General features: G+C 36.6%; 3 protein-coding genes and 2 pseudogenes across 4 annotated transcripts; 2 read left to right on the forward strand and 3 right to left on the reverse strand.

The window, feature by feature from the left end:
- The first annotated feature begins 71 nt into the window (after nt 1–71).
- LOC120147390 lies at nt 72–19,184 on the forward strand (annotated as a pseudogene).
- On the reverse strand, nt 1,539–5,609 carry LOC120147385 (denticleless protein homolog). The gene is made up of 16 exons (XM_039160763.1): nt 5,497–5,609; nt 5,302–5,414; nt 5,030–5,138; nt 4,844–4,908; nt 4,243–4,281; nt 3,926–4,022; nt 3,745–3,841; nt 3,532–3,595; nt 3,389–3,465; nt 3,211–3,292; nt 2,711–2,775; nt 2,539–2,623; nt 2,232–2,300; nt 2,086–2,153; nt 1,581–1,976; nt 1,539–1,550 (listed from the first exon to the last, which is right to left on the reverse strand). The coding sequence occupies exons 1-15, from the start codon at nt 5,567–5,569 to the stop codon at nt 1,592–1,594; spliced, it is 1,488 nt and encodes a 495-aa protein (XP_039016694.1). The 5' UTR covers nt 5,570–5,609; the 3' UTR covers nt 1,539–1,550; nt 1,581–1,591.
- On the forward strand, nt 7,425–18,079 carry LOC120147391 (annotated as a pseudogene).
- On the reverse strand, nt 7,453–24,544 carry LOC120147388. Of its 2 annotated transcripts, XM_039160766.1 has the most exons (4): nt 23,788–24,544; nt 23,593–23,688; nt 22,671–23,517; nt 7,453–7,471 (listed from the first exon to the last, which is right to left on the reverse strand). In XM_039160766.1, the coding sequence occupies exon 3, from the start codon at nt 23,464–23,466 to the stop codon at nt 22,681–22,683; it is 786 nt and encodes a 261-aa protein (XP_039016697.1). In that variant the 5' UTR covers nt 23,467–23,517; nt 23,593–23,688; nt 23,788–24,544; the 3' UTR covers nt 7,453–7,471; nt 22,671–22,680. The 2 variants fall into 2 exon arrangements, with proteins under 2 accessions (XP_039016697.1, XP_039016696.1); XM_039160765.1 differs by lacking the exon at nt 7,453–7,471 and having other exon boundaries at nt 22,498–23,517.
- On the reverse strand, nt 20,101–22,679 carry LOC120147386 (neurofilament heavy polypeptide-like). Its single transcript, XM_039160764.1, has 7 exons — nt 22,309–22,679; nt 22,100–22,201; nt 21,908–22,021; nt 21,248–21,787; nt 21,007–21,108; nt 20,812–20,925; nt 20,101–20,628 (listed from the first exon to the last, which is right to left on the reverse strand). Exons 3-7 carry the CDS (start codon nt 21,983–21,985, stop codon nt 20,134–20,136), a joined length of 1,329 nt encoding a protein of 442 aa, XP_039016695.1. The 5' UTR covers nt 21,986–22,021; nt 22,100–22,201; nt 22,309–22,679; the 3' UTR covers nt 20,101–20,133.
- Nucleotides 24,545–25,424: the final 880 nt, after the last annotated feature.

Consider the following 25,424-nt stretch of genomic DNA (forward strand, 5'->3'; position numbering starts at 1 on the left):
AGCTCCTGTAAAAAAAATCAACTAATCTTCCATCAGTGATCACTTGCTGCAAATTAATTTTTCTTTATTCAGTCATCACGTTTTTATTAACAATATTGACATTTGATATGGAGGAATAAATAACGAATGTATTATCTAAAATATAAAACCTAGCAACATTTTTCTATCCTTTCAGCATAATGAGAAAATTCATGTAAATTTTCATAGCTCAACCTTTATTAGAATTTTTGTACCCTTTTAAATCCAAAATAATAAAATCTTGAATATATCTCATATTACTAAGTATTTGACCAACCCTGTGAAACACGTTAATTTTAGTTGAGCCAATACTCATGTCATGAACATACTGATCAATCTCGATTAGGAGTCATATATAATATTATTATTATCATAGTTTTATCTTCGCCAAAAGTAGATAGAAATCCACTGTTATAGTAGTTTTTTACTACTTCAACTTCATCAAATTAAGAGATTCACTAATATGTAGAATTGTTCGTTTGAAAATTAAATAAGAAAATTAGACCTAAATCCCCTTTCTCTTACCTAATATTCATAGTATTGAAATCTGAAATAATTTCTTTTAAGATTATTAAATGATTTATCAAAGATGTATATTCTATTAAACAATGGTAATACAAATATTATTTTAAATATAATTTATTAGTTACGATTTTTAACATGTACAGTTATTTCAACTTCAATCATATCGCGACAATAGTATTTTCAATTGGAAGGCTTTACTAAATTTGGAGTTCATTTGATTATTGAAGCTGAGCTTTGGGTGTCTTTATGAGTTTTGTTTTAGTTTGGTAGGCCGTCCTATTGTGCTCAAAGTTGATAGTTTGGATGTTCTTCGTAACGATTACAATGCTGTTCATCATTTGAGGCGGAATTTAGATGAGCTTAGACAGCGGAATTGGATTGTTAAAGTTCAAGCACATTTTTTGTGATGGAAATAAAATAATCGACGCGCTTGCCAAGAGTTTTAATAATGATAGTTTTGCCTCTGTATTCTTTTCTTCCGACCATGTTAGATAGATTTTTAACGAGACATATGATGATATTTTTAAATGTACGAGGTTTTTCTACTGTTTAATAAAAAAATAAAATCTATTTCATTACGTCTTATAGAATTTCTTCTCAGAAGTCTCCACCAAATTCATTGCATGTTCCAAGTCAAGATCCATTCGTTCTGAATCCCACAATTCTGCAATAAATATACTAATTTAATAATTTACACGGATTAAAAGTTTTTAAATTGACACGGATAGTGTTCTACTAATCCTATTGATCCAATTTCACTAATACCCCTAAGTTGGGGGAGGGGGTCTTGTGTCTCATAAAACAATCCAACTTCATGTACTCACACCAGATCCTGCATTTGTTAATATTTAGGTTAAATTACCATTTAAATAAATTAATTAGCAAAATGAGCAGGTGGTGTCTAACCAATTTACAAAACCTGCATGTCAAAAACTACACCCATCGAACCAAGGTATCAACTTTGAACTTTCCTAAAAGACTAAAAACATTGCTATTTTATACAAAGCCTTTCTACCAAAGTATTTAACGAAATTTACCACCAAAGCTTTCATGGAGCTGCTAGAAAGTAATCCTTTATGGTTTTTCGTTTCAATGAGGAAGGAGGGCTTAAAACTGAAGATGGGCTGTTCTTCATCAAAGCTTCAGGCGTTTTCTCCAAGGTTGTTTCGTTTGAATCTGAAATTGAAAACAACTTTTTCTTATGGGTTTCTGGAGTTGATGGTGGGTTGATTTGGATATGGTACAATGGTTCATCTGAAGAATTTGAGCTGCCTGGTTCTTCCTTCTCATTCATCAGTAATTTTCTACTCTCTGTGCTTGTTCGGATGGAAGATGGTGATCTTGAGCTTGAGCAATGGTTGGCTTGAATGTTCCATATCCTGACAGTGAAATCATCTGCAGTGGTTGCCATCTTCCCGATCTCAGATGGGCACCTGCGAAATACGAAAATAATTTGAAAGATTTGACATTTTAAACCTAGCTAATAGGAATAAGCAATGAGAAGAAGAATAGAAATTATGGTTGCAATAAAAGGAAATTTACCAATCTACAGCAGTAACTTCACCAAGGTGATTCTTCAAGATGATAGGCTCCTCTTGAGGCTTGTTTACCTGGTGTCCATTGGTAACTAAATCATGTTCATGTACCAACACAGAATAAGAACCGTTTGTTTTAGGAATGAAACCAACCTTCCAAATATGAGAATTTCCGTTGCTGGAACCACTTAGTATGTAGTCTGCATCTGGACTGATTGCTGACTGCAATAACATATATGTTCAAGTTTAGGAGAGATTTTCAATCTAACAAAACTAGTGGTGTGATAGAGTTCTATGTTACTCAGATTTGGATGGTGAGTATTGGATATAAGAATGTCTAGCACAATTATGTTCAATTTTTTTCATGCATCTAGAAAGCTCTTGGAGGATCATATCTTAATACTCACAATATATACATACGAAAAGGAAAACGAGAATCCTAGCAATCACATTTATATACCTTCACATAAAAAGACTCTATTTGGCATCCAGAGAAAGTATGCATTGGGCCCTTATCAAGCTGAAGTATATTGTACAAGTATACCCTAGTAAAAAAGGATGGAAATCAGTTACTCAGCAGTAATTAATTAAACATTTTTCTTTAGTGCACGAAATGTTAAGCTCGTTAATACCTATTGTCCATGCATGATGCTGTTAGAAACACTCCTCTTGAGTCCTGGGACAAGCTAGATATACCCTGAAATCAAGGAAAGAGAAGTTTGAAAAAAGGACCATGAGACATCCTTGATATATATGTTGCTAAGATTATTTTTTTTTAAATAACTGTGTTTGAAACTCATCTGACACATTCAGATATGGGTATCAGAATCTGATTATCCAAGAACCCTCCAAATTCGTGTAAAACTTCAAAAAAAAAATGAGCATCCCCATGTGGAATATATAGCTATATCTGACACTAACACCTGAATCTGAGTAACTTAGCTTGATACATCTAACTATAAGTAATGCTATGGATCTCTATCAATACTCTTGCAATCATCACTGGACTATTGAATAGATTGTGGATTCAACAGAATATTCAATTATCTAATAATGGCTTTTATTTCCTAGTAATGAGTAATGACATGGTAAAATAATCATTTCAACATATATAGCAGGAGAGAAAGGGAACCTTTTTAGATGCAGCCTCTGGTTGGGGGCATGCCTGAGTGACATGAGATTTCAGATTCCTTGTATCCCAGAACTTCACAACGCTGAAATAACAAGGATTAGCAGGAGAGGGGATTAAGTCAGCGTGTATTTAGCTTAAGTACTCAAAACTTAGGACCTCACAGGGGATTCTAACTTACCTGTCTGCAGCTCCAGCCGTAGCAATGGAAATGCCATCTTTGAGATAAAGAACTGAAGTAATGCTTGCAACAGCAGCCTGAAAAGATTATAGTATTAAAAAAATGTATACAAAATATTGAAGAAACTTCAGCAGTGAGCAAACCTTGCCACGTCTACCCCGCCTTGCTTGAGATGAAGGATGAGCTCCTTTGACCAGAGTAGTTGGTCTGAATGAAGTGACAATAACAGTAATGAATGGAGTGGTAATCTATGATCAGTGTTGAAAATATAGAAGGCCAAAATATCAATATACATACATACATACGTACATACGTACATACGTACATACGTACATACGTACATACGTACAACTTACGGAAGGCAAACTTCATCACTTCTACTTCGGGAGTTTATCTTGCATCTTAGATCCCAAATGGCAAAGGACCCATCTCTCGAACCAGAGACAAATAGATCTGTTGGAAAATTAATAGTTAGAGGTCATCTCTTTTTTTTTTTGAGGTGAGGGGGGGAGGGGGGATGGTTTCAGGAAACCTTACCAGAATTAGTTGGATGAGAACTCAAACATTTTACACTTCCTGTGTGCAATATTAAGACTCCAGTGCATTTCTTTTCCTGAGCATCCCATACCTTTATCTGCAGAATGTCCAAGAGGACAATCAATTCACTTGCATAGTTGCTTTCATTGTTGCTTTCTCATTGAGTTGAATTACTAAAGCAAAACTTTTTGAAAGAAAGAGTGAACAGCCAAAAATTTATTTTAAAAATATAATTAAAATGAGGGACAAATGCAAAATGTAAAAGAACCAACTGGACAAAGCCATATAAAAACTGTTTTTCATGCATGGCTACTTACAGTTTGATCCCCTGAAGCTGTTAAAATGTGACTATCATCCTGCAAAAAGAATATTCACAAACATTAAGAGAAAAAAAGAAAGGCATGGGGCTTAAAATCATTTACTAGAATTTGCGTGGCAATGCAGGATAGAATTGTATGTAAACTCATTTTTTATTCTGTATCGTGCCACATAGTTCATATTCTTATAATAAATAACTTTCGTTTTCAAAATCTCATGGTAATCAAAATCTTGTGGCTTGATTTATACGGAAGAGAAAAAAATGATTAAATATAGCTATTTTATCCAATCATTTCTCTAACAAATAGTAACAATGATCTCTTCAAGTCCCTTCCGGTAAAACCAAAAATTGCAAAACAATAATTTTCTCAATTCACTGATGATATCCACCACTATTAAATAATGCTTTCCCAACCAGCGCACTCTTTTCAAGCATACACACGAATCTAAAGCCTCGATACAAACTCAAAAATCATTTGAAGGATGAGCACTTGTGTTAAGAGATGCCATTCATCGTAGACATGTCCAGTATCTCCATTGGATATTTCAATTTGTAGCCATAGACTTAAGCTCAATTCAAAAGATTTATTGTGATATTACCTTTATCCAGCATACATCAAATATGGCATTTTCATGAGCAACCCATTCACTGATTCTTGCTTTTTCTGCACAAAATTTATTAGATTATATATATATACATATCAACTGTAATAAAATTGAAAGATTAAAATTGTTATTTTTGGAAGGTAAAACAAAATAGATTTTGACGAAATTAAACAAACTAACCAGTATTTTCCTGGTGAGCTGCAGCGGGAGAAATCTTCCTATTAGAATCAAACAAGCTTACATATCCCAATTCATCAGATACCGCAAAAACATGGGAATTCTTATTTGCCTGTAATTTGGGATTTCATAAATGAGGAGTTTTAAAACAGTAGACCAAACAAAATCAGAGGAAACAGATATGAATTTAAAAAAATATTGATCCTGCCTGTAGAAATAAAAAACTATACTAACATTGTATGGTTGAAAATGGGGGCAGGGGAGAAAAAGAGTACCTTGCAAAAAGAGATGGCCAAAGGAGGTGACGGCTCAGCATCGTGTTCAATGGCAACAGCACAGACTTCATTAAATTCCGAAGCTAATTCATCAATAAATGGTCTTTTTCTAACTGAAAATTAAACAAAAAATATCTTAGATACAGAAATAGAAAAACGCAGATAAAAAGAAGAGAGAGGGAGAATGTGAGTTACCTCGAAATGTACTGAGTTCTCTGTAACTGATGCCATGGAAGCAAGATTCGGATTTGGACGAATCCATTTGCATTTCTCAGAGAGGGGTTTGGAAATCGAAAGAAGAAAATTGAAAATGCTAAAAAAGAAAGAAATGAGAAGCATTTGAGAGGGAAGCCATTGTATATATCATTTGGTTTGGCGCGAGGGGTGTTTGGCTGTTTTGAGATGGCGCGTGAAAACTCAATTTTCTTCTTTTCGCCTGTAACCAGCGGGAATTTTTTTCCAGTGGGTAATTTATACAAATTGTCCCTTGATTATTATTAAATATTTATACTATTAAAAGTTATAAAATGATAATAAACTCTAGAGAGTTATTTTGTTGAATCTATCGACTATTAAATATTACAAAATGATTACTGACTATTAATTTGTTTTAAACTCATCATTTTTCGTTAAAAGTTAACGATTGTCTAAGTTAGACATTAACATGTTGACTGAGATATAATAGTCATTTGAAATTATGAGATCATATTTTATTATATCTTAGTTAGAAGGTTAATACCCAACTCATACTGTTGTTAAATTTTTAACAAAAAATGACGAGTTTGGAATATAATGAATACTCGAGTGACCATTTTGTAACTTTTAATAGTCAAGAGACTTAACAAAGCAACTCTTTATAGTAATTGAACCATTTTGTACTTTTTAATAGTTGGGAGACTTAACAAAACATTATCTTATAGTCAAGGGCCAATTTGTGTATTTACCCTTTTTTATTAAACAAAAATACATCAATTATATATTTAGTCCCTATATTATGTTAATATTTCAAATAGTTTCCTTACTTTATTTTAACCTCTATTCTTTAATGCTATTATGGTTTAAACTATAATAATAATTCATGGATATACCAATTTAAACTAAGGATGGCATTTGGCATTTGGCAATGACAATAGAATGGGGCAGCGACAAATTTTGTTAAATTTACTAATCTATTAGTAATATGTTTTCTCTAAACATTTGTTCTGTCTTGTTTCATTTCGTTTTAATTTAATTTTTAAAAAAATATAAAACTTATTATTTTATCATAAATAATACATTATAATAAATATTTCATATACAAAATAATTTTAAGTATTTTATTTGTTTACCCTTTGAAGTTTGAACAATTATACATAAAGAAAACAATAATTTTACATATCAAGAATGGGATAAAGCAAGTAAATACCCAAATCACTCCATGTACTCCTTTCGGAAAAAATAAATTTATTTTGCTCCGCCCCACATCCACTATTCAAAATATAACAAAATAATCACTCCACTAAAAATAAATTAATACATAATTTATCAAATAATTTGAATCTTTTTACCTCTAATTTATACATACTAATAACATTGAGAAAAAAATAATATAAAGATATTAAAATCATGTACAGCTGTTGATATGGTCAATTTATGGACGTGATTTTTTCAATGAAGCTCTTTTAAGTCTTTTTATCTTTGTTCATATTCAAAAACTCAAAATCATGTTAAAACAAGATACAATTAAAAAATTATTTTCAATTTTTAATAATTCTTATTAAGAATTTAATGAAAAAGAATAAGTTGTATAAGTAAAATTAGAGAATTAAAGAAAAAAGAAAATAAAATTAGATGTGAAGATGTCGTTAACAACAACTAATGATAGTAACTATAATAACAGTGAAATCAAAGTTTAATTATTATATTATAGCTTTTAACGTTTAATGACAAAATTACAAGATACCTAAAAATTTTGGGACCCAGTTATATGGTTTACCCTTAAAACTATTTGGGTCACGTAATTACAATCCGTTTGCAAATAAACCTAAGCCCATGAAACGGGAATCCGACCCGGATCGTCGTCATCGTTCTTAAATTCCTATATTTAGCAAGCGTTAAACCCTAATATTTTTCTTCTGCTTTTTGCGCCACTCCTTTTTTGCGCCTTCTCACTTCTCTGTTTCTCATTTCTCTTTACAATGGGGAAACCAAAGCACTACCGTCCTCCGGCAAGTTATTCATGAACTTTAACATTCAATTTAACAATTTAAAATTTTCAATATTTAGACTTATTCGAGGGATTTTTTCTCACAAGTTATGGCGAAATTTTACAGGGAAAGAAAAAGGAAGGTAATGCTGCGAGATATGTGACGAGGTCACAAGCTATTAAAATCCTTCAAGTTAGCCTATCGGATTTCAGGTCCATATCTTGTATTCCACTTTTAATTTTTTAATTTTTCAGCTTCCTTTATTTACATTCTATAATCACATTTTCTTATTATCTATAGCTTCTTAGATTAAGTAGCTAAGAAATCGGAACTATTGAGCTTCGTTAGCTGGGATTAGTTTATCAGGTAGCCTTTGGTTGCTAGTTCCGCTACCTGTCTTTCGCTGACTGAAGCGAGAAGTAGTATGTTTGAAAATATTTTAGAAGTTTTAACCTTATTGATATGATTATACTTCAGTATGAATTTATTACTTTGTTTTATTGTATGCTATATTTTTAGCTTTTTGTAATTGAAAATGCTTTTCTTTTTATCCAACTTAGACGATGTAGTAAGAAAATAGCAAAAAAGCATCAATCACATGGAACATTTATGGAATAAGAGTAGATATGGAGTTATTTTGGTGGAAGTGTATTATTTTGCCTTTGAATATGGCTGGCTTCATTCTGTTTTAATAGATTCAATATTGCAGGAAGTTATGCATTCACAAAGGAGTCTTCCCGAGGGAGCCAAAGAAGAAGGTGAAAGGAAACCATCACACTTACTATCACTTGAAGGATGTCATGTACATTCTTCATGATCCGCTACTGGAGAAGTTTAGAGAAATAAGGGCATATAAAAAGAAGATAAAGAAAGCTAAGGCTAAAAAAAATGACGAGCTAGCAAAGCTTCTTTCATCTCGTGCACCTTCTTACAAGCTTGACATGGTCATCCGCGATAGGTTTTTTAAACAATCTTTGATCTTTTTATTTCCCATCATTTGTAAATATATGGATTCTTGAGAATTTAAGTTCTAAGATATGCTTGATATTTTAGGTATCCCACGTTTATTGATGCACTTAGAGATTTGGATGATCCTCTTACAATGGTGCACCTCTTTGCAATGTTGCCTGCCATTGATAGACTTAAAATTGAAGTAAAGCGCATCCATAATTGTCGAAGGTTAGCATTTTTTTAAGTGAGAAAGAAGACAAGACCATATAGGTTTATTGTTACCTTCTATAATCTTACCAGTTGCACCCCTTGTCTTGCTATTCTTGGTCCTTTGTCAGGTTGTGTCATGAATGGCAAGCTTACATTTCTCGTACCCATAAATTACGAAAGGTTTTTGTGGCTGTAAAGGGTATATATTACCAGGTACTACACCATTATGTTGTTAATTATGTTTTTGGTTTGCTATAAGACTGTTTCTTTCTAATGTTGCTGTTATGCATGTTGCTTAAGATTACCCTATTTCCTGTGCAGGCTGAGATTGATGGTCAAAAAATCACATGGTTAGTGCCGCATGCACGGCAACAAGTATTGACTGATGACATTGACTTCAATGTCATGTTAACATTTTTGGAATTTTATGAGGTTAGATCTCTCTCTCTTCATCCAAGTTTGTATCTAAACAGATACAGGGTCTTTTATTATTGATTTATGGTCAGGAAGGTGGAAAGTGTGCCATAATGTCTGAGAAACCCGGGTAAAATAAACTTTAGTCAAGCATAAATAGAGGAGCTGTTTCTTTTTATTATTTTTAAAGTCTTCCTCCAATATTACCTTGCTACTTTCATAATTAAGTTTCTGTAAATTGTTTCAAGCTACTTTATCCCCAAATATGTTATCTGCTAGTTTCTTCCTTGATGGCATTTATTTATTTTGGGCGCAGACGCTTCTTGGCTTTGTCAATTTTCAACTTTATCATTCCATAAATGTGAAGTATCCTCCTATTCTGGATCCTCGGTTGGAAGCTCTTGCTGCAGGTTTACTTTGTTGCTTAATGTTTTGTAATAAAACTTGCAAGTTCTTTCTAAATTATGCATTTTTAAGTGGTGTCTACCAACAACTGGCTGTCAATGATAGTGTGTTCTAGCTACTTCATATCAAGTTATTTTAGAGTGACCAGTAGCTAATTCTTAAGTTTACAAAAGTGGAGAAATGGAGAGAGTGAGAGAGCGAGAGTCCAAGTTTTCTGATGGAAAAGTGAGTGAGGTCCATGGAGGGGGTACTTGGTCTGCGTTTGTTGATAATCTTAGTCGGAGAGTGAGCAGAAGAACATTAGGAGAACTTTTTAGTTATCATGGCAAAGTCATTAGGGTGTTCATTCCATTTATCAATAACAGACCGAAATATAAGGATTGCACGTTTGCGTTCGTTCACTTTGCAAGCAAGGAGGATCTATGCAATGCGGTGGAGAAGACGAATAATGTCAGGGTTGATGGGAAGATAATTTATGTGTCAGTAGCTAAATATGACAAGCTATCTGAGATGAAGAGTCGTGAAGGGTTTAGAGCGGGGGTTCCAAAAGGGTAGAAACAAGTGAGTTGAAAGGCAGAAGAATGATCTCTCCAGCACAATTGGCATAGCAAATGGAGAGGATGAATAGGTTCCTTGATGGAAGAACGTATAGAGACACGGTAGTTGGGGTGAAAAAGTTCCAGAGGGCCTTCAAGTAAGCAGTCAAGGGGATAAAAAAGAGGAGAATAAATCTTTGGAAGTCTTTATCCCAGTGGAAGAGAGAATATGGTTGAAATCTTCTTCACTTACTGGCATTTGTAAAGATATCTTTGAAGTTGATTTTGTGCAGAAAGCCTTACGGAACGAGGGCTTCAAGGCGAAAGTGATAAGGTGGGGTTTTGCAAAGAATGCGTGTCTTGTAGTTTTTCAGTCGGTCGAGGAGAGAAGAATTGCAATGGAAGAAAGATGGGAAGCTCTGTCGTTTTGGTTTCAATTATTGGATCCGGTTGTGGACGAGGGGGGCATCCATTAGCTTATTGTGCGATTTCAATGGTTGGTGTTCCATTAAATTGTTGGTCGGTCCCGTTCTTTTCTAGTTTAGCATCCAGATGGGGCAAGTTTGTTAGAATTCAAGATCAAACTGCACATAGAGTGGATTGCAGAGTGGCACAGTTGTTACTAAGGGTTGAGAGTCCATTTGATATTCCCGAACATGTCATCATCAATACATATGGGAGGAAGTTCATGATTAAAATTAATGTTGAATGTGTGGAGGATTTTTTTCCCGAGTTAACAGACATGGAGGAAGAAGAAGTTGCAGAAGACCCATGGGAGAAAAGTTCTTCGGAATGGAGCAATGAAGAAGTGCAGAATGGACAGGAAGAGCAGGTGGGAGAGGAGCTGTCAGAATCCCAAAATAGGGTTGACGAATGGGTTAGAAGTTCCCAACTAGGGATACACACAAATACCGAGTGGGGTTTGAATTTAAACATAGGAATGGAAAATACGTTTGACCTGTGCAAAGATGGGACTGAGGCAGGTAATGTCTCCATCCAGCAGGAAAAGTCAGAAGAAGTTAATGAAGGGAGAGAAAATGGGAAATGTCTGGGAGATCCTCCCAATGAGCATGAGAAAGTTGACTGTGGGAGTGGGTTTCTTAGGGGCCCGGTAGTACAGGTGAGGAGTGGGCTGGATCAAGAGAAGGAGAGATTAAGCAAGGATTATTGTACTACTACAACAGGATTCAAGGGTGTGTAATATCATACTTCCCTGCAGGAGGGGTCTGTTTTGTGTCTGCTCATAAAAATTCTGGGAAGACTGTATCTGGGAGTAGAGTGGGAAGGGGTAAGTGCAAACGTGTTTATTCACGATTAAGGAGGGGGGGATCTAGGAGCCGTATTGGTACAAGTTCGGAGCATGCTTATAACAATGAGGAAGTGGATGGGGCAGAGGCTTTGGAGTGTTGGAACGTAAGTGAATTGTTAGGGGTCACATTCAGAGGGGGGAAAGAAGCTTTTATGAACAAAATGATTCATTTGATAAAGGAGAAAGAAGTACAGGGGGGTAATTAAGGGGTGTTGGATTTTAGGGTTATAGCTGGATATTGATGACTAGTTGGAATTTAATGTCTTGGAATATTAGAGATTTGGGTAGGAGGGTAAAGGCTAGAGCTGTTATGAGGGTTGTGGAGGAGAGAAAGCCTTTAGTTTTATTCATTCAGGAATCGAAAATGGAAGTGGTGAATCAATCGGTAGTGAGGAAAATGGGAGGAAATTTGCTGACAGCTACGGCAGTTTCAGCAGCTGAAGGTTCTGCTGGTGGTCTGATTACTTTGTGGAATGAAAAAGAGTGTCAGGTTCAAGAGGAAATCATTCATAGGAGATTTGTAGCAGTTAAGGGTACTATTGATGAGGTATTAGGGTCTTGCTGGTTCATAAATGTGTATAGACCGAGTGTGGAGTCAGAGGAGGCGTTCTTCGGGGAGTTGCTTTTATTTCTGGAGAATTTAGACAGTCCAGTCTGTCTCGGAGGGGACTTCAACGTGTTTATGTCACAGGAGGAGAAGATTGGAGGTGCAGTGAATTTAGCTTCAATGTTTGCTTTCAGAGAATTTGTGAGTAAAGCTAATCTAGTGGATTTGCCTATGGTTGGAGGTCGATTTACATGGTGCAATAATAGAGAAATTCCAACTTACTAGAGACTAGACCGGTTCTTAGTGGATCAAAGTTTTTTTATCAGTGTTCCCCATGATAACACAAAAACTCTTAGAAAGGTCTGTTTCAGATCATAACAGCATCTTACTGGAAAATAGGGGATGGAATTGGGGACCGAAACCGTTTAAATTATTTAACTATGTCATGGAAGAGGAGGGTTTTTGTAGAATGATGGAGAGAGCTGCACAAGCTATGTAGAGTGGAGAATAGACAACCGATTTCTACTGTATTAAAAGGGGTGCAAGAAGCAGTGAAGAAATGGTCTAGGAAGGGGTATTTAGAGTTCCCCGGGAGAATAAATAGGCTGGAGAAAGGAATTCATGAGAAGGAACTTCAATTGCAACAAGGTCTCCCCTTGGTGTCTATGAAGAATTTAGTGGAAGCAAAGAAAGAGCTGTGGGACTTGTATAAAAAAGAGGAATCGATTTGGCTACAAAAGTCAAGATTGAAGTGGAGTTTGGAAGGGGATAAGAACACTAGATTTTTCCACCAATGTGCAAGAGGTAGAGGAAGGAGAAATGGTATCAAATCCATCAAAGTAGACAATGAAGACATTTCAGATCCAGAATTAATTAAATCTTCAGTGGTGCATTTATTCAAGGGGTTGTTTAATCAGGAAAATACATTGGAAGTGGAGGAACTGGACCTGGATTTTTTACAACTCTCGGAACAACAGAGATTGGCCCTTGAGAAGCCTTTTTCTGAAGAGTAAATTTGGGGTGTAATTGCCAACTCGGATAGTAACAAAGCACCTGGCCCGGATGGACTGAATTTAGGTTTTTTCAAGAAGTTCTGGTCAAGTTTGAAGGAAATTTTGTTGTTGTTTTTTAAGGAATTTTATGAGGGAAAGGACTGGGATAATGACACCAATCACTCTTTCCTTTCTCTTATTCCTAAGAAGGCCAATCCGGAGGGGTTAGAAGATTTTAGGCCAATTAGCCTAGTTGGGGGTTTCTATAAAATTCTTTCAAAAGTTCTAGCGAGAAGGTTAAGCTTGTGTATTAGTGAAGTTATTAGTCCATCTCAATTTGCATTTATACCGGGGAGACATATTTTGGATTGTTCGTTTATAGCAAATGAGGGCATTGAGTGTTGGAGGAAAAAAGGATTGAAGAGAGTTGTTTTTAAGGTGGATTTCAAGAGAGCCTATGATTCGGTTGATTGGAGGATATTGGTGAAAATAATGAGCAAAATGGGGTTTGGAGATAGATGGAGTTCTTGGATGTACAAGTGTATCTCAACAGCTTCCATTTCGGTTTTGGTAAATGGCACACCTACAAAGAGAATATACACTACTAGAGGATTAAGACAGGATTGTTCATTATCGCCTATGCTGTTCAATTTGGGAGGCGAACTGTTACATCTAATGTTGGTGAAAGCAGTGAACAAAGGGTTGTTTGCGGGTTTTGAATTAGGCTCGATGGGTCGTTCTTTCATGTTATCACATTTGCAATTTGCGGATGACTTAATAATTTTTAGCAAGGCATCTACTCATGATTTGGTGAATATTAGAAGGGTGCTTTTAATTTATGAATTGTTGGTGGGGCTGAAGTTGAACTTGAATAAGAGCAGAATTTTTGGAATCAATGTGGGGGAGGAGGAGTTAGCTTCTTGGGCCAAGGAAATAGGTTGTGCAAGAGGAGCTTTTCCATCGGAATATTTAGGTCTACCGTTAGGGGCTAAGAGGAATTCCTTTTCTTTGTGGGAATCGGTGGTACAAAAATTTTATAATAGTTTGGCTGGGTGGAAGGCAAAGTCTTTATCTTTGGCTGGACGGGCAGTTTTGGTTAAATCAGTGTTGTGCTCTCTTCCAATTTATTACCTTTCTATTTTTAGGATCCCTATTAGTGTTCTCAACAAATTAAATTCTATCATGGCGTCTTTTCTTTGGGGGGATCGACAGAAAAAAAGAACATCCATTGGGTCAAATGGGAATTGGTGTGTAAGCCAAAGAAGTTGGGGGGTTTGGGAATTCCAAATCTGTTGCTTTTAAACAGGGCTCTTATGGGGAAGTGGGTGTGGAAATTTGCTGCAGAAAAATCCTCTTGGTGGAAAACAGTGGTATGTTGTGTAAACAATATGGATCCAAATTCAATGATGATCCGGAATACTTGGATAACACGTACTTCTTGGATTTGGAGAGGAGTTGTTAAGAACTTCTTTTCAAGTGATGCATTTGGGGATTGTTTTAGGAAAAATTTGTGTGTTAGAGCTGGGAATGGAGAATCAGTGCAGTTTTGGTATGATGTATGGTTGGGTACGGTTCCTCTGAAGGATAGGTTTCCAAGGTTATTTGCTTTGTCGAACAACAAAGGGGGGAAGGTTGCAGAGTTCAGGCTGTATAATGACTCAGGTGGGGTCTGGGATATTCAGACAAAGAGGAATCTGGTGGATTGGGAGGTTGAACAGTGGCTGCAGCTTATCTCTCTCTTGAACAGTTACTCTTTATCATTAGTTGAGGATGATTGTTGGGTTTGGTTGGGAACTGGTGAAGGTTGTTTTACAGCAAAATCATGCATGCAATTGTATTTTGATAGAGAGGGGAATGATGAAGTAGAAGGTAATTGGGAAAGATATGTTTGGAAGGGGGTAGCTCCACCACGAGTGGAAACCTTTGTTTGGCAACTTGCTCATCACAGAGTAGCGGTGAAAGAGGAACTGCTAAAGAGAGGAGTTACTGGGGTGGAAGACACTATGTGTTCTTTGTGCAGGAAGTGTAATGAGTCGGTCTCACATTTGTTTCTGCACTGTGATGTGGTGTGGGACCTTTGGGTTAAGTTCTTAAAGTTCTGGAATGTTTGCTTTGTGGTTCCGACTAAGTTGATGGAATTCTTAATTGTGTGGGATGAGTTAGTTCCAAGATCTTTCATATGGAAGTTTATCCCTAGGGTTGTGTTGTGGTCGGTTTGGAAATGTAGGAATGAGGTGATTTTCCAGCGGGAAGGTTGATTTTGCATTGTTGTTCTTCATTACAAGGTTCAGAATTGTTTCGTGGTTTGGAACTTCATTTAAGATGTCCATATTCCTTTCGATTCCTTGATGGGGGACTTAAAATTAGCATATTGTAATGGTAATTTTAATAAGAGGACTCCTCCTCCTTCTAGTTGGAGTCCTCCTCCAGAAGGTTTTTTAAAAGTAAATGTTGATGGTGCAATGGTCAAAGGTTGGGATAAAGGGGGAATTGGTGGATTGATTAGGGATGGGAGTGGTTCGGTGCTTGGGTCGTTTTCAGAGAAGGTAGGGGGAGGTCCTCCTTTACTTGCAGAGCTTTTGGCGATCAAAAGAGGGTTGATTCTTACTGAGGAAGTTGGTTATAGTCCAAGCCAGAGGATTATTTTGGAATCAGATTCGACTAATGCTCTAAAGTGGATTAAAAATCCGGACCTTAGTACTCCTTTGTTTAAATCCTTGGTGACGGATATAGCTACTCGTGTGGAAATGAAGGGTATTATTACAAGGCATATTCCGAGAGCTGCAAATTGGGAAGCGGATGAATTAGCAAAAGCTGGTATAGGTTGATTTTTGGGTTTCTATTGTGGTTAGAGGTGTTATATCTTGACTGTTTTTTAAGAGAGTTATTAGGGTGCGTTATGTATCCACAGTTGTGGCTTAAAGGTTATGTTGTTAGTAGTTAGTCATGTAGGTGTGGAGGTGTATTATGGTTCTCATAATAAAAGCTAGAGGCACTCTTTTCCTTCTTCCTATGCCCTTCATGTTATGTTTATTAAAACATGTAGGGTATGAAGGGGGTTTTTAATGAGGCCTTTTTTATCAAAAAAAAAATAGTGTGTTCTGTTTCTGAATACTGCAGATCTCTATGCATTATCAAGGTATTTTGATGCTAACTACAGAGCTTCTGTTCAAGAACCTCAAGCTGCTGGTTCATCTAGATCGGAGCAAGAGCAGGAGGAGTCTAGCTTAAGACTTGCACAACTTCAGCGTCAACTGCCTGCCAATGAACCTGGTGCACTAATGCACCTTGTGCAAGAGCATCCAGTGAAATTGAAGAAGATGAAGCTACCAGGGACTGTAAAATTCTTTTCGAAACAATAAGTTTTTCTTGAGTCGCGAGGTTTGTTTAATTCTTCCTTGCTAAAACTTTATATCAGTTACAAGATTTGCTTCCATTTTGTTTACCAATTTGATAAACATGAGAATAGAAGTACAATGTGTGGATTCCATTTCTTTATGTTAGTTCATTTGTTGGAATAGTTCCTAATGTCTCTATGTTTAGGTTCCGAGAGAGTCCTTGCTTTTCGTCATTCCTGCTTTTGGAGGTATTGTTTCTTGGGAAGGATGGAGCCCCGTTTTCTGAAAATGATGATAGCATTACTCATCAGGTGTGCTAATAACAGACCATATGTGAGATTTGTACATATGGCTTTGGAGATTTCAATTTTTACTTGTTGCTTTTGTTTGTGTAGATTGTGGACAGACCAACACAAGGGCATGTATACCTTTCAAGAGAATATGTTCAGCCACAATGGGTTTTTGACTGTGTAAATGCACTGGTCATCTTGCCAACTGAACCATATATGGTTGGGAGGTAAATTTTGGGAACAAACTCATGAAATATCTGTTTCATTACCGAGTGTTATACTTCTTTGCTTTTGTAATGATTCAACGAATGACCTGCTCTCATTTTCTAATTTGGCTTCTTCATTTGATATAATTCATAGTGTGCATACCCCATTTGGTCATTACAATCATTTAATTGCGATTGAAGTTAGAATATTGTCTTGATATGTCAATGTATTTGATATAGCTGTCTTCCTGCAAATAGGGATCCCCTCCACATCTTTCGCCTTTTGTTGATGATGAGGCTGAAGGTTATGTTCCTGATTATGCCAAGGCCATTAAACAACTTCAGGCTGCTGTGAAAAGTGATGTTAAACCTTTGCCTGGTACGGGAAATGATGACTTGGATAGCTCTCAAAATATGTTGGCAGAAGGATTTATCAATAGAACAGAGGCTATGGAAGCTTCTGAAAAGAAGCGACAGGTATGCAGTGGAGTAATGGGAAGCCTGATACACAATAGAGATTTAAAATTTTATTGTTTACATGAGAAATTCCTATGAAGTTCATGTTTGCCGCTGTTTACTGTAAGTTTTTCATTGGATGCAGATGATGCTTCTAGAGAAGCAGTATCATGATGAATTGAAATGGAACTTCAATGTGTTTCAAGTATAAGTAAGCAAACACCGAGTCTAAGGAACAATCGCTTCCTGATGTAGAAGAACCAATTGCCGAGGATCCATCAAAACTCTTGATGTCACGTAGAAAGAGGGGGCTTGCTAAAGCCATTGAGGTAACTTCATTGGACTTTATAATAGCTTTTTTGTCGCAACTCACTAACAACTGACTTTGACTCTTATCATAGTTTTAGTATGGTTTACCTTTTGATTTGAAAGTCGGGGCCAGCAGAGATTTATTTGATATTGGTTTCATCAATAGTAGTCCCCAGTAAACAACAGTTTAACACTTCTCTAATTTGGAGGAAAAAATAAGGAAGGGGTTGGGATGGGATGATTGTTAAAGTTCATGTTATTTGGACCAACTTGTTTGAGATTGTCGAATGCATACTTTAAGACAAACTGAGAGTCGGGTAAATAGGTTAAAGATGATCTTTGTGCATCATTAATCAGAATGTCATCTTTGTTTTGACTTGATCGTATTTCTCTTTGACAGATTGGCAGCAACGGAAGAGGATCATGTTGAGAACTCAAGGACGGAAGAGGAATATTGAAGCAGCACAGAATCAGAGAAGAAGCATAAAAAAGCTCAACTTTCTTAGAGTATTTTTCAACCTGTAATATTGCTTGATTACAAAGCTATTTAAAGTTATTAGTGATTCGAAGTTGAACATTGCCTGATATTGTTGTATTTGGAAAAAATTTCGTTTATGGTTTGAGATGATTAAAAAACAAACAAACTAGGTCCATATTTCCTTGTTATGAAGCTGTCAGAGAACCAAAATGTTGGAGCCTATTGTGATGAGGAAAAATCGCTATAGGAAAATTGTTTTCCTTTTATTATTTTCTTTTCCCTAACCCTAATTCAAACATAGAGTAAGAGTGCTTTTTGTACTGGGAAGTCGAGCTTTGGCTCCAAACAAAATCTGAATCTGGTTCGAAACAAAATCTGGATGGTTCGAGTGTTTTGCAAGTTCAATCAAATTGAAATTGAAATTGTGCTTGCAAAAAAGTTTAAAATTTAATTATGAAGTGATATTATTGCGAAAGGACAATATTTTTCAATTGGGCTCGACTAGACCTAAAAAGAAGCGGTAAAACCTGATATCCAACCCAAATTTTCCGTTTTCATATATAAAACCCCTAATTTCGACTAACTTTCACTTTCTACGTTTCCTCACATCAGAAACTTTAGTGGCCCGCCTCCCTCCTCCGATCCAGACGATGGGACGCGTCCGTACGAAAACGGTGAAGAAATCGTCTCGTCAGGTTATCGAGCGGTATTACTCTCGCATGACCCTCGATTTCCACACCAACAAAAAGATTATCGAAGAAGTAGCTATAATCCATCGAAGAGGCTCCGAAACAAGATCGCCGGGTTCTCGACCCATTTAATGAAACGGATCCAGAAGGGTCCGGTTCGCGGCATTTCGCTGAAGCTACAAGAAGAGCGCGAGCGACGCATGGATTTCGTTCCTGATGAATCGGCAATTAAGGTTGATCAAATAGAAGTTAAGGAAACTCTGGATGCTTTCTTGGGATGGCTGATATTCCTGGACTTGTTAAGGTTGACCCAGTTGCTTTAGTTCCTCAAGTTGGGTTTGGTCGAGGTGGACCCGGAAGGAGGTTTTAAGTGGTGGGTTTTCGTTGGACTTGACGGGTTCTTTAATCTTAAGTTTGTTATGTTTTTCTTTGGGCAGGTTTTGAATTTTGTATTTTTATTGTTAACAATTTTGGTTATTTCTAAATGCTACTGAAACTTATAAAGTTTGATGTGTAATTTCTTTTGAAGGTGCTTGGAATGGGTAATATTTTTGTTAGCGTGTTTAATTAATTCCAATTGATTCATTTCTCTTTGAATATCTTTTTATACAACAAAGCTTGATTTTAGATGTTTAAAGATCAAATGGTGAGTTTAAGAGTATAATAAAATACATTTGGAGTTCCTTTTCAGGTCAATGAATCCCAATTCTCGTTATAGGGAATTTGCTTTCTATAAGATTTTTATTTTTTTTATTTTTTTTTATTTTTTGCAATTTTCATAGGCAATTGCAAGCAAACTAAAGGATGTTATTTGCTTATTAAATTCTAGTGAAGTATGGTTCAATTTCAGGGCTGTATTCTCTGTGTTGCGGGAATGTTCAGTTTAATTAGCCAACTTATATAATCTCTTGGTTTAAATGTTTCTCTTTGAAGTGTGCTTGTAGGGTGTTTATCTTCAATCACAAATTTCATGTTTTCACATTCCAATGTTTTTCCCTCCCAAGACCCCAGTATCCTGTATCGCATTGGGCACAAATTATTCCAAAGTGGAGCTAGATCGGACTCAAATACATGGAAGAACATATTAAACTTCGATCATACCATTGTTTGACACATCTGTATTGGTGGACATTCACACGTGAGTTTGAATATCATAGTTGAAGACAAACTAAAATTGCTCCTTACAGGTTTACTTGATTTTAGATGTACGAGCTTGTAATTTGAAGTTTGGATTTGGAACTTTAATGTCTTTAGAAGTCGTTGATGAACAAACAAATCTGTATATATGTGATTATATCTAGCTCAGATACCACAACTTTGTAATACTCATTTGACAACCATGAAATTATCCAAGTATTTTTATCAAAAAGAAAACTGAAATTTCCCAATTCGCAGCAAAAACGCACCAATCTTAACAAACAATACCGTGACCATAAAACATTTGACTTAAACAAACTTTACATCGAAAAATCACCTAAGAATATGTGAATATTTTTTGACTGACATCATTACGCCTTCATTTCTTGCTTTCCTTTGGTGATATTGGCTTCGATTCTTTTGAATGAGATGATTTACCAGTGATTGCTTTCTTCATCTTGGAAATTGAATGCTTCACTTTTGATCCAACCCCTGATAGTATGTTATGAGATTTCTTATGTTGTTTAATGCCAGACTCCATCTTACTGTTTTCACCGCCCTCATCTTCTTCATCTGTTTTTGCTTCTTCCTCATGTGGCTCTTCATTGCTTACCTTTAGTTCCCTTTCTTCAATCCCATTTTTAGTCCCTTGTATTGTTTCTCTTGTGGATCTTTGGAGTAGGTCATATAATGACAGCTTAGCAGAATCTTCTGATTCTGAACAAATCTCTTGAGCAGTTCCAGGTTCCAAATCTCCAACTACAGCTTTGTCCGCGGTTCCAAAAGCTTCATCCTGCTGTTCTGTCAGAAACTGTTGCTTGCCCGTTGAATTTGTTGTCTTTTTGAACTCAATGGGGTCTTCCTTTCCTGGAATCTGTTTGTCAAATGTTACATTAGTGATATATCCAAGCTAGACATAGTATGTTACGTAATGACTTATGTTTAGACTCCATTAATGGACCTTGAAAAAGATCAAGGGACCAGGTGATAAAGACTTATTTTTAAAGCCTTATACTCATAACGTGATCTCATTTTTAGTACTAAATTGTATTCTTACCCCTTCGCTTACTACTGGGGCTTCTTTCATGTCACCCTTCACAGTTTTGTCTTCAGCAACTGTCTCTTTCCTGATGTTGTCATTTGCACCGTCCTTTTGAGTTTCCGCAGAGGGCTGTTTGAAAATTTATGATTCAATATTAAAGATAGAGGCAATAGAACAAGAGGATTACAGAGGAGTGTTTCTGGAACTAACCTTATTTTGGATTTCATATGTTGCGTTTTTAAAGGTTTCATTTGTCTTATCTCCAGCATGTTCATCTTCTTGGCTGCTATCTTCAAAATGAGAAACTGGGTCCTCCTTAAACTGTCATGTTTGCTCCGAGCGTTAGCAGTTGTTGAGTTCATAAATATATTATTGAAGCAAACCAAAATGAAGAAAGGGAACAAGTAAAATTGTTACGTTAATTATTAGGTTTAAATTAGTACTATCTAACCTTTGTTTGTGGAGCCTGAATAACTATAGTTTCTTGCACCACAACGGTCTTTGGCTCCTTGTTTTCTTCCTTTTCCAAGCATATCTCACCTCCGGTCTTTGGGTCAGAAGTACTTTTATCTCGGGTTTCCGCTTCCTTCAGCCTTTCTTCTTCTACTGGAGCTGGAGATTGCTTCTCTGGTTTTTCTGCTTGAAGAAGTCGGGAAGCATTAGTTTCATCTTTTGTATCTCCCCCAATCATGTCTTGAGTCACTTCTTCGCCTGAACAGTCTGCTGCTATATCTCCACTGCATTCAAGTCCTACTGGATAGTTCTCTTTGACATCTCTGACTTCAGCCTTTTGCGAGGACCCTGCAACTCCATCCTGCAAATCTACTGGAACATGCTCCTTTTCAGCCAAACTTGTTATCCCTGGGTTCTCAGTGGGATCTAATTCCCTTGGAATTGGCATATCAGATGCTGTTTTAGTTGTTTTCCCGGTCTGTTGAATGTATTTGAGTATTTGCTTGCCTTCCGTCATCATTAATTCTGTGCTTGATTCCTGATAAAAGGCGAAACAAAGATCTGTTCAGATTTATGAAATCAAACCAAACTGATTTATTTCCCTATTACAGGTTCGTTCGCATAAAATATTAGACAAAGTTTGAAGGGGGGTTCATACTGTTGTGGTTTCAATCCTAACAACTGAAGCTTGGTCTTGTTCCTCAACAGCCCCACCTTTAATTTGGTTTTCGTTCATATCATTTTCACTTGTCTTTTGAGCTTCCACAATGACCTGTTACGAATCAAAGCTTCAATATAATTGAAGAACAAGAACAAAAAGATGAACAAAGTTTAGTTTCAGTTTTCTGACCTCTTCATATGTCTTGTCTTCAATTTGTTCATCCTTAACTGCATCTTCGTGCGAGGAAACTTTTGTTAGCTCTTCTGAATGGGAAGTCAAATAAGATATGATCTGTCGATTTTTCCCAATTAGTTAGCAGTTATCAAAGACGGTAATAAAACAGGAGTATGAATGGGAGATGCATGTAATTATTAAGGTTTCGAGCTAGTATTGCTTACCTCTCCTTTTGAAACTTCATTCAGTATGATCTCATTTCCTTCATTTGTTTTCAGATTTTCCTCAGCTCCTTGTGCATCAATTGCTTTGACAATATTCTTTTTTATTGCAGCATCTTCTGTTTCATTGTCAGAAGCCTTTTCATGTATCTCTGCGTTAAAATTCAAGGCTTTCTCAGTCTCACCTGTTTGTTCTGGAAGTTTCTTGGGACTCTCATTTTCGTTTGATTCTGTTTTATTTGTTTCACCCCCTTGGACATCAGAAGGCAATGCAGAGGTTGTAATATGAAGGTGATTAACTTCACCTTCTGACACGGCTGGAGCCCTTTTTGTCTCATCGTTTTCTGTGCTTAACTCTTCTACTCTCTTTCTCCATCATCTCTCTTCTTCAGGTTTGTCAACTTCATTAACAGTTTCGTGCTTATGCTCCTCTGATGACAATGTGACTACAGGATTTGGAATTTGCTCCTCGGATTTCTCTGTTGGGATAGTCTGTAAAGAAGCGTTATTTTCTACTGCAAGAGCTTCATCTCCCTGTAGCTGTTCCTTTTGTAAGGTCACATCTTCTTCATTATCATTTTGTAAGAATTCCACTTCCTCCATTTTCTTACTTTCGTTCTCCTCAGCTATACTTGCTCTTACGCATTGCTCTTCCTTTGGATGCGGTGCAGAGGTTGGATTCTGCATTTGTCCTTCTGATATCTTTGTGGCGAGAGTCTGACCAGAAGTCATTTCATCTTCTGTGGCAGCTTCTAGCTTGACAGAGGTGTCTATTTGTGAGCATATCTCTACTGTTGTCCTTGTATCTGATGCATCTTCAGTCTCGTCTTTTATGATTTCCACTTTGCTCTTTTTCTCGTCTTCTGTCTCCTTGAATCTTTCAACATCATCAGATGAGGATACTGTGGTTGAATCTTCCACAGATTTGTTTACTGTTTTTTCTGCAACATGTTCAACTACTTCCGGATAAGTCTCTTTGACATCTCTGACTTCAGCCTTTTGCGAGCATTCCACAATTCTTTCCTGCAAATCTATCAGAACACGTTCCTCGAAAACTGAACTTGTTATCCCCGTGTTCTCAATGTGATCTTCTGTTACTGTTGCGGTTTCAGCCCTGCGAACTGAATCTTGTCCTGGATTCTTAACAACTTCATCTTCCATCTGCTTTTCAGTTACCTTGTTTTCACTCGTCTTTTGAGCTTTCACATTTAGCTGTTATTGACAGCTTTAATACAGATATAGAAAAACAAGAACAAATACGACAAAGTTTAGTTTCTGTTTCCTGACCTCTTCATATGTTTTTTCTTCAATAAGTTCATCCTTAAGTGCATCTTCTCCATCTTTGGTTGGCTCTTCCGGTTGATAAGTTGAATGAGATGCGATCTGTCGATTTTGCCGGCTCAGTTAACAGTTAAGACAATACAAAGGAGAATGAATACGAAATACATGCAGTTATTAAGGTTTTGAGGTAGTATTGCTTACCTCTTCGTTTGAAACTTCATTCTGTATGATTTCATTTCCTTCATTTATTTTATCATACTGATGTGCTTCTCCTCCTGATCCATCAATTGCTTTGACAAGATTCTCTCTGATTGCAGCATCTTCTGTTTCATCGATCAATTCCTGTTGAGAGCCTTTTCATGTATCTCCAAGTTGATATCAGAGGATTCTTCAATCTCTTCTGTTTGTTCTCGAATCTTCTTGAGACTCTCATCTTCATCCAACACTGCTACGGCATCCTTTGTCTGATCTTTTTCCGTGCTTAGCTCTTCTACTGTCTTTACTCCATCAGAGTCTCCATTTTTCATTCCTTCTTCCTTTATTTTATCTTCTTCAATCTTGTCAACTTCATTGATGGTTTCTTGCTTATGCTCCTCTGATGGCAACGTGACAACCAGATATGGTATTTGCTCCTCAGCTTCTGTTTTGGGATAGTCTGTGAAGAAGCTTATTTTCTACCACAAGAGCTTCTTCCTCCTGAAGCAGTTTCTTTTGCAAGGCTGCATCTTCTCCGCTATCATCTTGTAAGAATTCTGCTTCCTCTATTTTCTTGCTTTCCATCTTCTCAGCTTTGTCAGCTGTCATTTCATCTTCTACAACAGATTCTACCTCAACATGGCTGCCCTTCTGTGAGCATATCTCTACTGTTGTCTTTGCATCTGAAGTATCTTCTTCTATCTCATACTTTATGATTTCCCCTTCGCTTGTTTTCTCATCTTCTTTCTCTTCGTTTCATGCTGCGATTCTTCACTAGTTATAGAAGAGGGTGAAAAAATGAAGTTGCTCTTCTGAGAAAGCTAGACAAGAAGAAGTTTCTTGTTTTGTAAGTAAATGAAACTCATTTAACTCTTTTGTTTCTCCAACTGACGAGTCTTCACAACTCTCTTCTTCAACCTTTACTGCTTCTTTCCTTTTTTCTTCACCTAGCTTCTCAACAATCCTTATTGGTTCAATTTTTTGTGATTCTTCAGTTATTGAAGCCCGAGCAACAACGGTTTCTGATTGATGACAGCTTCATGTTCCTGACGTCCTTCCTTTCCAAGAATTTCCTCTTCCTTCACCTCTTCATCATTGGCCTCAGTTCTATGCTTTAGGTTCTCAACAGGCAATTCTGAAGTAAAAGATTGTTCATTTGATTCCTCCATTTGGAGAGCTTGAGCGTCTCTCTTAGCATCATCAAGCTCCTTATTGCTTCATTTCCAAACATGTCTCTGCTGCTTTCTTTTCATCAAAAGGATTTTCTGAAATCTTCTCTGGAATTTTCGCATCACTTAATTTCTCTTCTTCTATCTGCTCAACCGAGCTTACATCTGCTTCCTTCTCCAGGGAGACCAATGGAGAGCTCGTAATCTCCTCCTGTTTATTAGTCTCGTGAGTCTGCTTATCAGTTATTTCAGCTCCGTAACTCTAGATGTTACTCTTCCTTTGTTTTTGCATATTCTATCTCCTCACTTATGGCTCCAGTTCGATGCTCCCTTTCTGCAGAAGGCATGTCGAAGATGTAGCTGGAATTTGCTCTGGTTCATCATTTGGAAGAACCTTGTCAGCAACAGTTTCTTCTTCTGAAACTGCTTTAAGTCTCTTTGTTCTTCATTTGGAAAGGAAAGCAATGTGTAGGA

Source organism: Hibiscus syriacus, unplaced genomic scaffold (genome assembly GCF_006381635.1).
Source record: "Hibiscus syriacus cultivar Baekdansim isolate YM2019G1 unplaced genomic scaffold, ASM638163v2 tig00110940_pilon, whole genome shotgun sequence".
NCBI lineage: Eukaryota > Viridiplantae > Streptophyta > Magnoliopsida > Malvales > Malvaceae > Hibiscus > Hibiscus syriacus.

Coding starts and splice junctions, on each gene's coding strand:
- LOC120147385 (XM_039160763.1), bottom strand. CDS start 5,569: ATGCAAATGGATTCGTCCAAATCCGAATCTTGCTTCCATGGCATCAGT. Junction 3,842..3,925: donor TTCTCATCCAACTAATTCTG/GTAAGGTTTCCT, acceptor ATTTTCCAACAG/ATCTATTTGTCTCTGGTTCG. Junction 2,301..2,538: donor TAGAGTCTTTTTATGTGAAG/GTATATAAATGT, acceptor ATGTTATTGCAG/TCAGCAATCAGTCCAGATGC.
- LOC120147386 (XM_039160764.1), bottom strand. CDS start 21,985: ATGAACGAAAACCAAATTAAAGGTGGGGCTGTTGAGGAACAAGACCAA. Junction 21,109..21,247: donor TTCAGGCTCCACAAACAAAG/GTTAGATAGTAC, acceptor CAGTTTAAGGAG/GACCCAGTTTCTCATTTTGA. Junction 20,629..20,811: donor CCCCAGTAGTAAGCGAAGGG/GTAAGAATACAA, acceptor TTTGACAAACAG/ATTCCAGGAAAGGAAGACCC.
- LOC120147388 (XM_039160766.1), bottom strand. CDS start 23,466: ATGGAAGATGAAGTTGTTAAGAATCCAGGACAAGATTCAGTTCGCAGG.